The sequence below is a fragment of the Xiphophorus couchianus genome, chromosome 5 (assembly GCF_001444195.1).
Source record: "Xiphophorus couchianus chromosome 5, X_couchianus-1.0, whole genome shotgun sequence".
NCBI classification, from domain to species: Eukaryota; Metazoa; Chordata; class Actinopteri; order Cyprinodontiformes; family Poeciliidae; genus Xiphophorus; species Xiphophorus couchianus.
In genome coordinates this window covers 31,499,626-31,515,508 of record NC_040232.1, presented here as the reverse complement: position 1 = coordinate 31,515,508, position 15,883 = coordinate 31,499,626, and the positions used below count along the sequence as shown (strand labels likewise).

The following is a 15,883-nucleotide window of genomic DNA, read 5'->3' as shown; positions in this document are numbered from 1 at the left end:
GTCACTTCAGGAAGCTGCTGAGTGTATGAGTAAAACAGGAACAAAAACCTGAGCTGTGGGAAACATGGCAAACATTGGCTGTTTGTTTCTGAAATAAGTACTTAGAGTTACTTCCAAAAGCATATAGGCCAAATGTCTACAGTCTTCACCCTGTAGTGTTTGGGGAATTTCAATTGTTTCATAACAAGGAATCCCAAATATGGAATATAATATAATATTCAATAACACAGTGTTTGTTGCCTGAAATTATGTCATTAATGGATGAACGTCTAACTTCACTTGAAACATTTGTGTTTGAAACAGGAAAGCATGGTTCAACCTCCTCAAAAAGATCCATTAAAATACAGTTTTATCTAAAGATGTTGGAAACCACCTTAGAAACAGTCTACATCTTTTTTTTTTTTTGATTTTGCCTTTTGAAATCTTAAACCCTTGAAGCAGATATTGATCCTCTGGATGTTGTCATATGAACTTCTGAAAATGGGAACATGTGGGAATTTGTTTTCTATCATTTTTATATATATTTCAATATTTAATTCTTGGTAAGGGAGCATCAGTGAAGGAGGACACTCATCACAGTTCTCACAGCAAAGCTGTTTTTCAGGCTTTGTTCATCTCCATATCCTTCAGGAATTTATGGTTGACCAAGACTTTGGATTGGTTTTTCTTGTAAGAGCAAACAACACAACCCTTTCTGAGAAGACAACCACACACTATGTGGTTCTTATCTCTCTAGCAGACTTTCTACATCTGGTGCAACATGCAGAAACAATCCCTTCTCTGGTCATTGACTTGCACAAGGGACACTTGACCACATGAGATACATACTACTTCTTTAAAATGCAAAGATAACAATGAAAAACATTAGATGAATCTGAAATTATATCAGCAGTTTTGATTTTTAATGCTTCCCTTACCTAAAATGGAATCAACCTATTTCTTCAAGACTGTTTGGGTGCAAAAGCAACACATTTTAGGCAAAGAGGAGAGGGAATCAGTGATGACTTCAGATGCTTTTGATCCACGCAACATTGTGGGTCTTCTCCTGGGCTTGGTACACCAACATGGATGTCACTTCCTCTTTCAGTCACATTGTTCTCAATTTCAATATAATCATGTGCCCCTAACCACAAAGCTGCAAATACTAAAAGGTAAAATTAGATTTGTATCTTACATGTAGAACACATTCTGTGCCCTCCACAGAAGGAGAGCATCAGTGAATAAACAGCATCACAAAGATCACAGCAGGCATGTCAACAATGGAGATCTGAAAAGGTTTACAGTTATGGTTATGAAACAATATGAGAAACTTTGACCAGCTAAAGCCAACATCTGGAAATGGAAAAATGTTTCTGGGGAAGCAGCCAGAAAACTACAAACTGCGTATCACACCGATCCATCTGTCCGATCTAATCTTACCGAGGAACAGGGCCAGCCCAAGCCTCCATAGGGTCCTAAGCGAAATGTGGTTTTGGGGCCCTCTAGTTCTGCTAACATTGTGGACTGGCTGCAATCAGCAGTCCGATCATTAGATCATTCACACGCCTGCTATAAACTTATTGCATCTCTGGCAGTGCTGTTTACATCATATACATGTATAATATAAATTACATTTATTAGCCAACTGATTTATCAACCAGTTGATTTCTGGGTGCCGATTTTCTTAATTTTGGGGGATCGTAATCGGCCGATACTTACATGTGAAGCCCATCTTATCCCCTGATCTTATCTTCCTCAGCAAAGGTTTAAAAATCAGCCTCTGTTCTCTTCTGCTCTACAGTGAGACGTTTGACTGACAGACCGGCCCACCAGGTCATGTCTGCACGTTTACAGTTAACAATATTCACCCCACTGTTGCCAAATCACTGACTTTCTTGCTATATTTAGCGACATTTCAGACAAAAAAAATTTATATCAACTAAAATCAAAATCGGCAGGTCAGGTTCTCTAAAGATCAGTAACTGGGCATCGGTGCAGCTCTACACACATATTTATGACATTCTTTGATTAAATAACTTTCTCTTAAGCGTTACTCCAATAGCTAAAAATGTAATTTACATCAGGTGAGTCTTTCTCCCCTGAGAATGTGGACCGGTACCGGGTTGACTCTGAGCCTTCAAATGATTTTAACAGACGTTTCACATAACTTAGAAGTTGATGTAAAATATTGCTTGTTTTAGCCACAAAATGATTTTGCTCAGCAGGAAACAACAAATCCCCAACTACAGCTTAGAGCAGCTCATGGATGTAGCAGCCATGTAGCCTGACGTAAAAACATTTTGCTAAACAATGTCAAACATTGAGAAGTTTTAATTATTGTTAAAAAACGTTATCAAACACGGCGTTTTGAAGCCAAAATACCTCAGAAACATACAGAGCCAACCATGAGAATCAACTCATTTAAAGTTTAAACGCATTTACATACAAACACAAAGACGCTAGCATAAATGTTTGGCTGTTGAACTGGACCGTTCATGTTAAAATTCTATTAGCAGCTTTACAAATCTTTTACATTACATTACCAAGACATATTAGAACAAACCTTTATCTTGGCTTTTGTCTGTTCTTCCTCTTTTCTCCCTCCCTGAAGGATAAGTCCATTTTTGAGACATTGTTTTGCTAACTTGTCTTCTGACCGGAGCTCTGGACGTTTGGAGGCTCTGCACGCTGCAGCTCATGTTACCGCGAAGCTGCGGTACCTACCGCGGCCACCAGGGGCCCTCCAAGAGCAATTTGTTGTTTTTTTTTAATCAATAAAATAATAATTTCTACATTCATTATCAAATATATATTATTGTAAAAACAAATCACTTCATGGTGAAATTGTGTGTTTTTGATATTATAATGACAGAAATTATTAGTAAAAAAAATCAGCTCCACTGAGGGGGCCCCTTAGTAGCCCTGCCGAGGAATCCGGGGTAAATCTTGAAAATCTGTCCTAACATGTATCCTCCATTCAGTCTGACTGATCTGGGGCTATTTTGCAAAAGAATAAAAAAATAGGGAGGCAAATTTCAGTCTATAGATCACCGGTGTCGAACTCCAGTCCTGGAGGGCCACAGCCCTGCAACTTTCAGATGTGCCTCTGCTGCACCACACCTGAATAGAATAATTAGGTCATTAAGGCTCTGGAGAACTGATCTACACAAGGAAGGAGGTAATTAAGCCATTTCACTCCAGTGTTTTGTACCTGTGGCACATCTAATAACTGCAGGACAGCGGCCCTTGAGGACTGGAGTTTGACAAATTTCAAAACTTTGAAAGTTTGAAACCAGCTTCCTTTTGTGTTCTTCTTTTAACTTTTCATACATTTTTTAAAATACAAAGAACATAACATTGAGACAAACCTTGAGTAAACTGAAAATCTTTTTTTAAAATTAGATTTTAAAGCATGAATCTCTCAGGGAGAAACCTTCAACTCATTCAACAGGCTTTTTTTTTCTGTCCTCCACCTCTATTTTTAACCAAAGCAGATGTACACCCTCTCCAACTAAGCAAGACTGCTCTTCCTCTGTTTCCTCTTCCTCCCACCCCTCAGGAGGCATTATAATCATGCAGGCCAATCACAAGCTGTCACAGTTTTAAAAAAAAGAAGCAAAGGGGAGGCTGTGCTTAAATACAGCCACAGTTGATCTGCTTTTATAGAAACACACGCACAGATTCTGCGTTCTGCTCTCCTAAAACATCCCAGCTCACATGACTGCAGAGAGGTTTTGATTCAACTTACCTAGTCTGCCAAAATGTGCCTTTTCAGAACGGCCCTGCTGCTTGCTGTACTGGGTGAGTAATTATTTTTGTCTTTTGAAAGCGAGTCATAGCAGCAATTAAGACACCCAGGACTGTTTTAAATCATGGGTTATGCAGAGAAAGGTCTGGCATGGATTTCACAACCGTTATTTACTGAGAGATATTTTTTTTTTGATTCCTTATCACTCAGCGGCACGTGCCCGGAGACTTTTGGTTCAATGCTGTGAATGAGTATTTGTAATGTTTAACTTTTTCTGAGAGCCGTGCATTTGTTGCATCATCTCCCCAGTTTTCAAGATGAAAACTCGTGTTATGATGATGCAGCTCAACTTGATGCTACAGGGAAACTATCTAAGTTGATAACTCCTTCTTCCGCATCAATGAAAAGGATCCTTCACCTAGATTTCAAAGGATAAACAAAACCAGGAAATGGAACTGGATTCAGAATAAAGACAACATTCTGACTCGCACTTAATTTTTTAAAACTATTATTATTTCTTCATCCCGTACAACATTTTTCAGTGGCCTAGTGTTTCATCAACATTGCAGTGAAATCATTTTCTCCCTTTCAGAGTTTTCTGTTTTTGCTTTTACGTCACGTTCTTCAGAAAATCAAACATTTCAAAATTGGACAATACAAAAAGCTGTTCTTAAGTTAAACTTTTTCCTAATGGGAGATAATGAGGAGAAAACTGTCATTAATTTCGGCAGCACGCCGTCCTAAATGAAACAAATGTGTGGTTTAATTAGTGTGTAATGGTGAATTACCAAGTGAAATTTTGATCCAGAAGAGTTAATATTCTGAATATTTGGGATGTTCCACTCCCTGATTTAAATGAAATAGTCCTTATCAGGCCTCAGTAGAACTTGATGAAATGCTTTGGAGGGAATTCAGGTGTGTTGAAGCAAGAAAACCTCTAATGCATGCAGAACCCTGACCCTCCCTGGTCTGAAATCGGACCCCACTGTTTTACTTTGTATAGCTTCAGATAAGAGGAGGATGAAACCAAAAGCTTTGTTTCTATGTCTGCCGGAACATTGCAGCTGTTTGTTATAAATCCCTCTTGTTCAAGAAATGGATTCCATTAAATTTAAATGGGTTGATTTAAATTCAGCAAAAAGATACAGTTAGCTAAATGAGTGTTATCATTTGGACAGTTATGTGCAGAGTTTTTTTTCCTTGATATATGTCTAAAAAGTAAATGTTCTTAGGTTAGTGTTTTAAGCTTACGCTCTTATGCTGTTGAATGTAGGAACTATATTCACATAGTTTCAGTTTTAACCACAAACTTTCAGTATGTTTTAGAAAAAAAATATATATATTGCAGACAGTATAGTCGAAGTCCAACCCTCAGATGTTGCAAGGCATATAAAGAAACTTTAAGTTCTCTCCAGATAGATACTGAAAGCTTGAAATGATCTTCCCATCATCAGAAATGTTAAAACAGTTCGACAAAACTAACCAGTGGATTTCATTCATTGTTTATTAATAACAATGGATTCCATAACTCTATTATAAAACTGACTAAGCACATCTTGAAGAGGTACCTGTTAAAAATGAAGCAATAGTAAGACTCAGATAATTAGATAATGGTTGTTAACAACAGGTCTCCTCTTTATCTTGTCTCTTTCAGATTTAATTTCCTGTGCCAAATTTCTAGCACCTTTAAACATGGGAGGAGTCACAGGCCAAGTGCAGTTTGACTCCGAAAAGCAGACAGCCACCTTAAATGTAACAGGTGCAGGATCCTGCACTGCAGTTAGCATTTCCCTCACTGTGTTCCCCGTCATGTACGGCCACTTCGCTCAACCCTGCTCTGAGGCAAACATTGGTGTCAGTGTCTTCACCTTCACTGCTGATCCTTCATCCGCGTCTCCCATCAATGTGTCACTTCTCTTTGATCAAAAATCAAACTTGGATGACCTGTCACTGTCTTTGCAGACATGTGATGGCATTAAAGTATGCACAGTTGTAAGTCAAGGTCGGACACTGCTGACTCGCCAGGCGAGATTCACAGAGTCTGTTGCTGGTAACATTTACATACGTACTAATGTAAATCATGCCAACCCTAGGCTTCTTGCTGACCTAGTGACTATTGGTCAGGTGAATGCCACAGAAACCAACATCATCATCTTTGGCTCCACAAGTACAGCAACTAATTGCAGCGTACTGCTTGAAAAATTAGATCCAGTGTCTTTAACAAATCTGGGAAGTGTGAAAGTCGGAAACCCTCTCAGTCCTCAGAAATCCCGTTTGGATGTTAGTAACTTTATGGAGTACTCGTATCTTCTCCTCAGGGTGGGCTCCAGTTACAAGTGTACTCAGGTATACAACATGCTATATAAAGAAGTGAGAGCCGTCATGAGCATGAGAGGAATCAAGGGATATTTCATCTTCCGTCAGGCTTCACCGTTTGATGTGACACAGCTTAGAGTGAATCTGACAAACTTAAGGGAATTAGTTGGCCCCTACCACGTCCATAATTTCCCCGTCCCTTCAGTCAGGTCAGGCCAATGTTCAAATGATAATGTGGGTGGTCACTGGAATCCGTTTGCAGTTGACACAACTTCTCCAACATACCCTGCAGGGCCTGGATCAACTCATGACAAGTATGAGATAGGTGACCTGAGTGCCAAACACATGTCTCTTTCTGGTAGAAGTGCATTTGATATGACATTCACTGACTTCAACCTTCCTCTGTTTGGACAGAACAGCATTGTTGGCCGCTCAGTTGTGATTCACCTGGTCAATGGTGATAGGTATGCATGTGCCAGCATTGGCTATCCCTTTGCAGTGACAGTAGCCAGTGCCACATTTCAGACCCCTGTGGTGGGAAAGATTATCTTTACTCAGTTGGTGAACAATCCCTTCTCAGATGTGTCCATCTTTATGGATCTGTCGTATGGAGATCCCACAACAACACCGACCCAAAACCACAACTGGCACATTCACGAATTCCCCATTAGCTCAGAGAGGGATGATGATGAAGGAAGGTGCATCACAACAGGAGGCCACTGGAATCCTTTTAACATCAGCACAGCTGATAGGAGCTACGCCCTTTATTGCAAACCATCCTGCCCCCTATGTTGTGAGGCCGGCGACCTCGCCAACAAACATACCACCATTAATCTTGACACCAACATAGGAGGCGTGAACTCCAAACACTTTTTCACTGACGTCACTTCCTGGTTAGATATATCTGGCATTACTGGTCGTTCTGTGGTCATCCATGAAGCAGAAAGAGGAGGCCCAAGGATTGCTTGTGCCAATGTTACTAAGGTGCAGCTCCCTGCAGCCAGTTTAGGAAATTGGTTTGGCCCTGGATCATCCAAGGGCCAGGTGACAATCTTTCAAGCTTTCCCTCACAGCCCTACAGTAATCATTGTGTCCTTAAAAAACCTGCAGTCCTTAGCTGGAGGCTACCACATCCACATCTTGCCCATTATTGTTGGCAGCAGTGATCCTTGCTCAAATGCAAACATCCTTGGCCACTTTAACCCACTGGACTGGAACACATCTAGCTCTCCCTCACCCGGTGTGGGTACTGTGGACCAATATGAGATAGGGGACATCAGTGGGAAGTTTGGGATGCTTACTGGCCAGAATGACTTTCAACGTATCTACATGGACCCCAACATGCCTCTTACTGGACCTTACAGCATCATGGGAAGATCTGTCGTAGTCCACTACACCAATGGATCACGGTAAGAATCAACAAGCATTCAAGTTTATAATAATAATGAAAAAATAAGCTGATGGATTAAAAAAGGGGCAGAAGTTATGAAATGCTTTGCATAGGATTACCACAGGTTCCTTCTTCTTAAAAAGAACTGGGTAGTAGCATTTTCACTCTTACCACAGATTCCTTGTGCAAAAGATCAATGATTCAAAGTTCTGCCAAAGAACAGGAAGTACTTATCCTCCTGAAAGCATTTTATGAAATAAAGAAGGCAAGGGAAAAAGTGTCAGAAAGGTGTAAAAACAAAAAATAAATACACTGATGCCTTTGCAGATGAAAGAGAAATTCAAGATTCACCCTAATCTGGCCAGAGTAGCATATCATTCCAATCCATTGAGGATACCTATGTGAATTCTCAAGCCATGATCTTATAATCCTGGGTGTTTTGTGTCATAATACTAAGATACTGTATGGTCCTCTTTCAGAGAAGACTTCTAACCAGAATATTGTGATAGAAAAAATCCAACAAGATTGAACCTGCTGGGCTTAGTGATTTCATGCCCATTTCATGAAGGTGTCTGTTTTCTCTACAGGATGGTGTGTGCAGATGTCTTACCAGACACATATACAGATGGACAATGGACACTTGCCAAGGCTACATTTAAAGGAACAGTGACTGGGACAATCACACTGGTAAAAAACACATAATTGCCTTTATCTAATCTGCTCCTTGTCTGCTGCTGGATGTCAGAATTGTCCGATTCTGTATTGTCTTTGTTTGAGAACCACAGCCAAAACAGTATTGTACAGGCATTTAGTTTTTTTTCTGCACCACAAATGAAAAAAATTGCATTTTTTTTTATGGTTTTCATGGGCCACATGGTTTTGGGCCCGAAACAGGAATAAGAGATGTTCTGTGGCAGTAAAGTGTGTGCATACACACTTGAATGTATCACCTTCTAATCCCAAACAACAGCATATGTTTTAGCATATGTAAGTAAAATGTAAATTGCATTAGCCTGCCTCTTCTGTGACAAAAATAAAGATTTACCACTGCACCGTATGTACACAGGAATGCATCTAAATTCACCAGGTGCAAAATTTAGAAGACTGATAATGAGGGGAAGATGACAGTAGGCACTCAAAGAGCGTCCTGAAGGAAAAGAGGCAATAAACAGACAGGAAACATGGGAAGCATGGGTATAAGCTTCAGCTTAGCTTAGCATAACTGTGAATGTATGTTCTCTAAACTCTGAGGCTCACCCTGATATCAGCTGTTTCTGTCAGCTGCCATCCGGAGGCCCCACACTGAGTCTTGCTTTACACCTAAACCTCTACAGAGCTATCAAGGAGGAAACGACAACATGAGCTTATTCTGGACTGGCTAAATAATTTGGGAAGTGCCTTAGCAGTACCTAAAAGGAAGACGGATATCCACATCAGTACACATCACTTTATTCAGCTGACAATAATCTGTACGTCTACTAATGTCAGGCGCCTTTGGTTTGTGTCCCTTCAAGCGCCAGCAGATGTTTCCTGATGGGAGTAGCAGTGATGTCACACTGTATGTGGACCTTAAGTCATCTGCAAGTCAAAATGTAAGTAAAGAGTAATAGTGTTAAACACAGTTCTTGCATATATGAATGGAAATGGTTAGTTGGTGCTGTTTGTGTCGCCACTTTACCTTCTTGTAGATGGATTAGTAGTGCTTGGATAACCTAGTCAAGGTGACAAATTTCTGCTACTGCTGTCTTTTGTGTCGGGGACTGAAAGTTTGGGAAACACCCAAAAAAATATCAAAATCCTACGATAACAAAACTTCCTTAGGCATTTTCAGGGGCGACAATATAAGACACCAAATAGTGTGCAAGTTATTGATACTACTGATAGGAGTATCTAGGTGTCTGTTTGCTATTCCTAATCATTTGTGTAATTGTATTTATGTCCATCAATGCAACAAATGAAGGCAGCGGAAACATAGTTTGGATTTTAAATGTGCTTTCAGATTCCTGCGGCCTCCCTGTTTATCGCAAGCAACCGTGTGAATGCCACGAGCGGCCTGTGCACCAGCGTGGGAGACACTTTCAACCCCTTCAACATGAAACTACTGGTGAGGCGGGCTGTTGGGGGAGTTACCTGGAGGCGTTACCTGTCAAGTTTGACTTTGAGAATATATGGGAAATGTTGCTGTCCAGTGCTACTGTCAGAGGCGGACGGAGTATTTAGGGGGGTAAATCAAAGGTAAGAGCAGCGGGGGTGGGGAACTGATGTAAGAGCAGGTTGAAACTAACTGAAATTAACGTAAGCGCGTAACTAACGTAAGGGGGGAGTGCACCGGGGGGCTACCGCGAGACCAATGGGGAGAGGAACTAACGTAAGAGTGGGGGGGGGAGAGGCATAATGTGGGATATTTACAGGAAAATAATAATGCGGGAGCACGAGCACGGCAGAAAAGGGGACAAAAAAACCAGTAGTTTCCCGGCCAAAACGGGAGACTTGACAGGTATGGGTGGGAATGGGGACACGTCATCAGATGTTAATATATTCAGTCTGAGGATAATTTGAGAAACACCTTAGCCTAAAATGATAACTAAAAGAAACAGCAGCAAACTAAGAACATTCCAGTTTTTATCATATTTTATAAGAAATGTTTCAATCACTTCAAAGGCCACTGTTTTTTTGCAAAGAGAAAAACTACTTGCAACAAACTGTGGAAACAAAGTACTTTTTATAGTACTGATGACAGGTACAGTGAGTACTTGTAATCTCAGACTACAGGTATGAGATTACAGGTACTATGTAGGGTGGCTCTGTTTTTTTTCATGGTAACTTTGTCATTTCTATTCCTCTTCCAGAGCTCCAGCTGTTCACTCCAAAACCAGTTGAGCTGTGTGGTGGGGGAATTTTCTGAAAGACAAGGCAATGTCAGTCTGACTGGGAGAGAAGTTTACTCCGACAGCAACATCCAGCTCTCAGGAGACCACACAGGTGAGAGGACCGGGAATGAGTGTCTGTAGAAGTGGGGAATGTCAGCAGCTTAAGCATCAAAGATGGTTTTACAGTTTCGTGTACAACAATCCTTTTCTGCCATTCACCATGTCATCGTCCAGTAGCTTTTATTCATTTTGTTGAGTTTTTAGTAAAATGTCTGACTTAATATTCTGCATTTGATCCAAGTTGTCTACAGGTCTCTTGTGCTGAAGAGTGGCAACAGCATCCTTGCGTGTGCCGACATCCTCCCAGGATCCCAGTCTGCAGAACAAAACTTTCGCAAATTGAGCTCCTTTAGCCGGTGAGTAACAAACTATACGGATTTCAGCATTATTTCTAGAAACACTCATTCTGTCTATTCAAATTCATTTAGAAATTATCTAACATATAGTGAGTTTCATGCCTTACTCCTAAATTGCATTGTTTGAAATATTTTATTGTTTTTTTTTTCCAGTTTGAATCTCTTGTTCCATGTTACAGCTGTAGAGAGTGAGGTATTAAACTAAGAATCAATAGGAGTTAGGTTTCCTTCAGACAAGAACAGAGTTAAACCAGGAAGTATGCAGAGATAGACGTTGTGGAATATGCAACCTTATTAATGTTTTTATTGCAAAAAAAAAAGAAGTGGTAATCTGAAAACAAAAAGGATCAGTGTCATTATGTCGGTGCAATCACACACAATTGTAGGTTAAACCTTTGACAATGTTTGGATCTGTAATAAAACCAACTGCCTAACAATCCAGTTTCGTGCAGAACTGAATAGTTCAGGAGGACTTATTTTGGTCTGAACTTGGTTATTTGTTCTCACAAGACTAAAAGTTATTTATTTCTGTTTATACCCAGGTATGATTTCCGAAGGAGAGTCGCAGATGTTCTGAAGGCAGAAATGGCGAGAATAACCATCTTGCCCGGCTCTCCCTTCTTTACAAAAGATGGCCAATGCCAAACGGTCATCTTCATGGTGTCTGGTAAGGAGGAAAATGACATTAGTGTTCAAAACACAGCATCTTCTTTGTGTTGTACTTGCAACACACCAATAACTATCAGACAGGCTATTTAAATAAGTCAAAAGGCCAGAAATAATTCCCACTTCTCCATTTAGATTGAATAAATCTGTCACGCCTTGTAAAAGTATTAACACCCCTTAAACCGTTTGACATTTTATGTTACAACTATAAATTTACCTGAGATTTTATGTGATAAACCAGCACAAAGTCATGTATGACAATGACGTGGGGGAAAAAAGGTTTTTAAACTATTTACAAAGAAAGTGTGACATCTAGTTGTTTGCTAATTGGCTTGTTGATTTCAATATTGAGGCTTTCTGTCAGGATTGTGCTTCCATAGAGCCAGATTTGTGGAGTGCATAGCTTGTAGTTGTTTTGTCAACACACTAAAGCTGCAGATGTCTGCAACAAATCCAGACTTATTGTGAATATTTTGGCTGCTTTTCCCATTAATGCTCTAAATTTTTTCATAACCTTATCCTTTTTATTTGACGAAATATCGTAAAACAACCATCCTTTTTTTCCCACTTTATAGCCATGCAGCACTTGTTGATTAGATAAAATCCCAATCAGATACTTTTAAGTGTATGGTTGTAATGTGAGGCCACAGAACGACCACTGTTGCCACTGTATTCTGAGACTGCACATGTAATGCAGTCAAAATGCATCTCAGATATTTACAGCATGATCTTGTTGTGGTTATTACTAACTGTGGGAAACGTTGCAGCTAAACTTTGCTGCAGGTTAGTATTGATTTAGTGATGTAACGACGTAAACATGTTGTGATGGTATTTCATCAAGCAATTAGTCGCGGTTAAAAACAAAAAGGGTTTTACCTCTGGAACCGAAAACAACAACACTAGCAGTAGTCAAAGAAATTAACACTAACAATAGAAGTAAATTGTAGCTAGGAAAATGGCAGTTTTCAGGATACTGTATGCTGTATTTACTTTCAAATTTAAGGTGCTGCTATTGGCCTATACGTGCTTAAAGCTACCACACTACAACTGGGAGGCTTGTAAGTCCCAAAATCAGGACAATGAACAATTACTGGCATTGAATATCTTTAGAAATCCTCCGAAACTCGCTCAGTAACCCGACGCCGGAGTTGAGTGTCTGTGCGTCTCATTTTCAGCCCATTCCTCTATCGCAGGGGGGAAACAGAGCGGCGTCTGTACAGAGGGTTCATACGGTGTAGCACAGGGCAGCTAATTAATTCAATTTTATCAGTATAGTGAAAATTCCCAGCAAATGTCGCCTTGACTAGCTTTAGAAAAAAATGCTCCCTTACAAGTCTGCAAACTGAAAAATCAACCATTACAATGAGACTCTCCACCATCACTACAGATAGATGGTGGGTTTTCATCAAGATGCAGTAAATATTTAATAAGACAAAATGTTGATGTGCTTTCTCAGTAACATTTTGTCTCATTCTGTGTACTCTAAAGGGGATGTTCGCACAGATCTTCTAAGTTCTGTCAAAACCAGTGAGCTGATGGGCCCATTCAGAGAAAGTACCACATGTACAAGTAAGTACCTCCAATAATACCGCTTTTGTTCTACTTTTACCTCCACATTTAATTAATTCACATATAATTAGACATTTTTTAAAGTCACATATTTAGATTTTTATGGACAAAAAAGAAAATAATCTAAGGACTGTATAGTTGTAATAAACTTGCTGGCGTATTACAGGCTGCTGTGGAAAATTTTGCTCGTTAAAGGCACCAAGATTAAACTTCCTTTAATTGTTGGAACTTTGCCACTTATCTTAAACATTTAGCAAATCAACAAATTAAATTTATTTGAGCCCAACCAAAATTATTTGCTTGATGGTTGGGGTCTGGGTCTGTTGAATAGAAGTGTGACCAGGGATCAATAAACTATATTTTATGAGAAAATAGATTATTCTCATTGGAAGAGGAGGTCACATGAAATCTTAAGAACATTTGAGGAAGGAAAAAATATAACTTCTCTTTTGATCAAATATATTTCATTATCAACAAATGTAAACTAATATGCTGTGGTTTAACATATGAGAAAAACAATGGATGCATGTAAAGCAAACAGGGGCAAAATGGCAACAAAACTGGGACATGAACTGGTGCTAATTGGGCATTTATGAATGGCTAAAAATTAAAATCAACAGTTACCTGTAATGTTTTAAAATACTACTGCTGAAAATAAACATAATGGGGCCATTTTTTTTTTACTTTAAAGACAATTTTAACTGTTGCATTTGAAACAATCTTTAAAATATGAAAACTATAGGAAGTGAAAAGAGTGTTTTTGGATCTTGACTTATTTTTTATTAATCTCTGAATTATAATAATGTTAAGCTTAATGTCATTGAGATTCAAAATTAAGATTTTTTTTTAGCTCCGGTGTCGTGGTTCATCATTACATTGGTTCATTTATTGTCTGCTTTATTGTGAACAGAAAATACAACAAAAATTTTTAAAACAAGAATTTACAGAATCTTTAGCCAAAGTGTAAATCTAAACCTGTGAAAAAGGTGGAATCATGGAAATGTAAACTACGAACCCTGTCTGCACATAATCTGGGTCTAAAAAGATGAAATCGTTGTCTCAATGAAAAAAAAAAATTCTTACAGCGCCACGCTAAATGATTCTCAGTCCTCCAGAAAAATCTACATTTTTCTGTTTGATTTCTACAGGACCTTCTGCAGGACAGCTGGTGCTGCCAGAAATCTTCTCGCTGTGTCTGATGTTTGCTGCTGCCTTCCTGCTGCCGTCTGCAGCCTTTTTATAAAAGCCGAGTCCCGCTTTCATCCCAACTCATCAGTGGAGACACCCGGGTCCTGCTGTTGTAAAACTGTGAATTTGAAATGTCACCCATCAAATGTTGCAGTGGTGACTGAGCAAATAATGTGCATATCTGTATAAACGTTGCGTGCAAATGAAAATCTTCCAGGGTTTCTTTTTTTGTTGTTTTGTTGAAAAACCAGTTGAGGCTATAAATATTACTAAACTAGTTGTTGGTATGCCTGCTTTTGTTTTTTTTTTTTGTAGGAATGTCCCATGTATTGTTATTCATTTGGGCAAGGGGTACTGTTGTTTGTGAACTACATTTTAAAATGTCAATTTTCCTGGCATATACTGCTATAGCACAATCTGTGTGTGCATGAGTGAATGCATATTTATGTATTTCTTTCTTCCTTCCTGCCTGTCAAAGAACGAGGATAGATTGAAGAGTGACAAAAAAGAGGCTCAAAATGCTTATTTTCCTAATTAGCCAAAGGTCAGAAAGACAGCAGCAGCACTGTTTGAAAATTATTCTTTCAGATGAAAAGTGAATTCATTTTTGAGAAGTACCCCATTACTGACAGGTATTTTTTTCCTAATGCATAGAATAAACGATATTCATTTTACTCAAACGTATACGTATAAAGAGTAAAATCAGAGAAACTTTACTTTTTTTTTTCCAGAGGTGTATGAACTCAGTTTGAAAATAATGATTGTTTTCACTTTCAATAAATTTTTATGAAAATGAAGAACAATAGAAGAATGTCTCATACTTGCATATTATTCCAACAATAGACTAAGAAACTCTTTCAAGCACAGAGAGTAGGTACTGCATTTCATTAATGTCACCTGAATTGGTTAAATCTTAGGTAATAAAACCGCTGCTCTGGTTGATGATGAAAATATTTTAGTCATTTTTTAAAAAACAATAAATTGGGCTGTTATTTCTGCCGCCTATTTGTGAAATAAACAGTTAAATACTGAATTGAGCTGAATGTTGTCTACTATCAGGAGGTCACTGTGAATAACTTTGATTTGATCAGGGATCAATGAAAATCATCAAGTGACTAATTCAGTGTTTTCAATTCTAGGCTCAAATGTTTTTCATGTCTAAAATAAAATAATTAAAAGCAACAACATTCTTCAAATTATTGTTTTAGCCATTAGATTTCAAGTATTTTTTTTCCCTTTTGAGCTCCAGTGTGGTGATTTTCATTGTGTTTGAAGCATACAGAAATATTAAAAAAAATATATACAGAATTTTTAACCAGCCAGAAGAAATATTAAATATTAAAATCGAAACATATGAGTCTGAAAAAAGCAAGCGGTTATGGACATGTACATTAAAACCCCCGGCTGTACATGATCCGATTTTATAAAAACAGAATCTGTGTCTCAGATAAATTATGATTCAAAGCCCCACCGTTATGGCGTTTCCTTCCTGTGTTGAATAACCTGCATGTTCCGCTCTGGTTTCTTCAGGAAATTCTGCAGGACAGCTGGTGCTGCTGGAAATCTTCTCACTGTGTCTGATGTGTGCTGCTGCCTTCCTGCTGCCGTCTGCAGCCTCTTTATAAAACCAGGTTGTGCCGCGAATCATCAGTGGAGACACACTCCACTGATGGATCCTCCTATTATAAAACTGTGAATAATAAATACCACCAACCAAATATTATAGTGGTCATCCAGCAAA

General features: G+C 38.9%; 1 protein-coding gene across 1 annotated transcript; it reads left to right on the top strand.

Annotated features, from left to right (window-relative positions):
• The first annotated feature begins 3,614 nt into the window (after positions 1–3,614).
• Positions 3,615–14,429, top strand: cusr (Copper-only SOD repeat protein). Its single transcript, XM_028019167.1, has 10 exons — positions 3,615–3,780; positions 5,382–7,452; positions 8,021–8,120; positions 8,948–9,025; positions 9,433–9,537; positions 10,283–10,415; positions 10,605–10,719; positions 11,262–11,386; positions 12,874–12,954; positions 14,103–14,429. The coding sequence occupies exons 1-10, from the start codon at positions 3,741–3,743 to the stop codon at positions 14,195–14,197; spliced, it is 2,943 nt and encodes a 980-aa protein (XP_027874968.1). The 5' UTR covers positions 3,615–3,740; the 3' UTR covers positions 14,198–14,429.
• Positions 14,430–15,883: the final 1,454 nt, after the last annotated feature.

Bases quoted from the DNA above. Each gene is read 5' to 3' on its own strand.
- cusr (XM_028019167.1), top strand. From the start codon at position 3,741: ATGTGCCTTTTCAGAACGGCCCTGCTGCTTGCTGTACTGG. The intron at 9,538-10,282 runs GTGAGGCGGGCT...TTCCTCTTCCAG, and splicing joins CCTTCAACATGAAACTACTG to AGCTCCAGCTGTTCACTCCA. The intron at 10,720-11,261 runs GTGAGTAACAAA...GTTTATACCCAG, and splicing joins AAATTGAGCTCCTTTAGCCG to GTATGATTTCCGAAGGAGAG.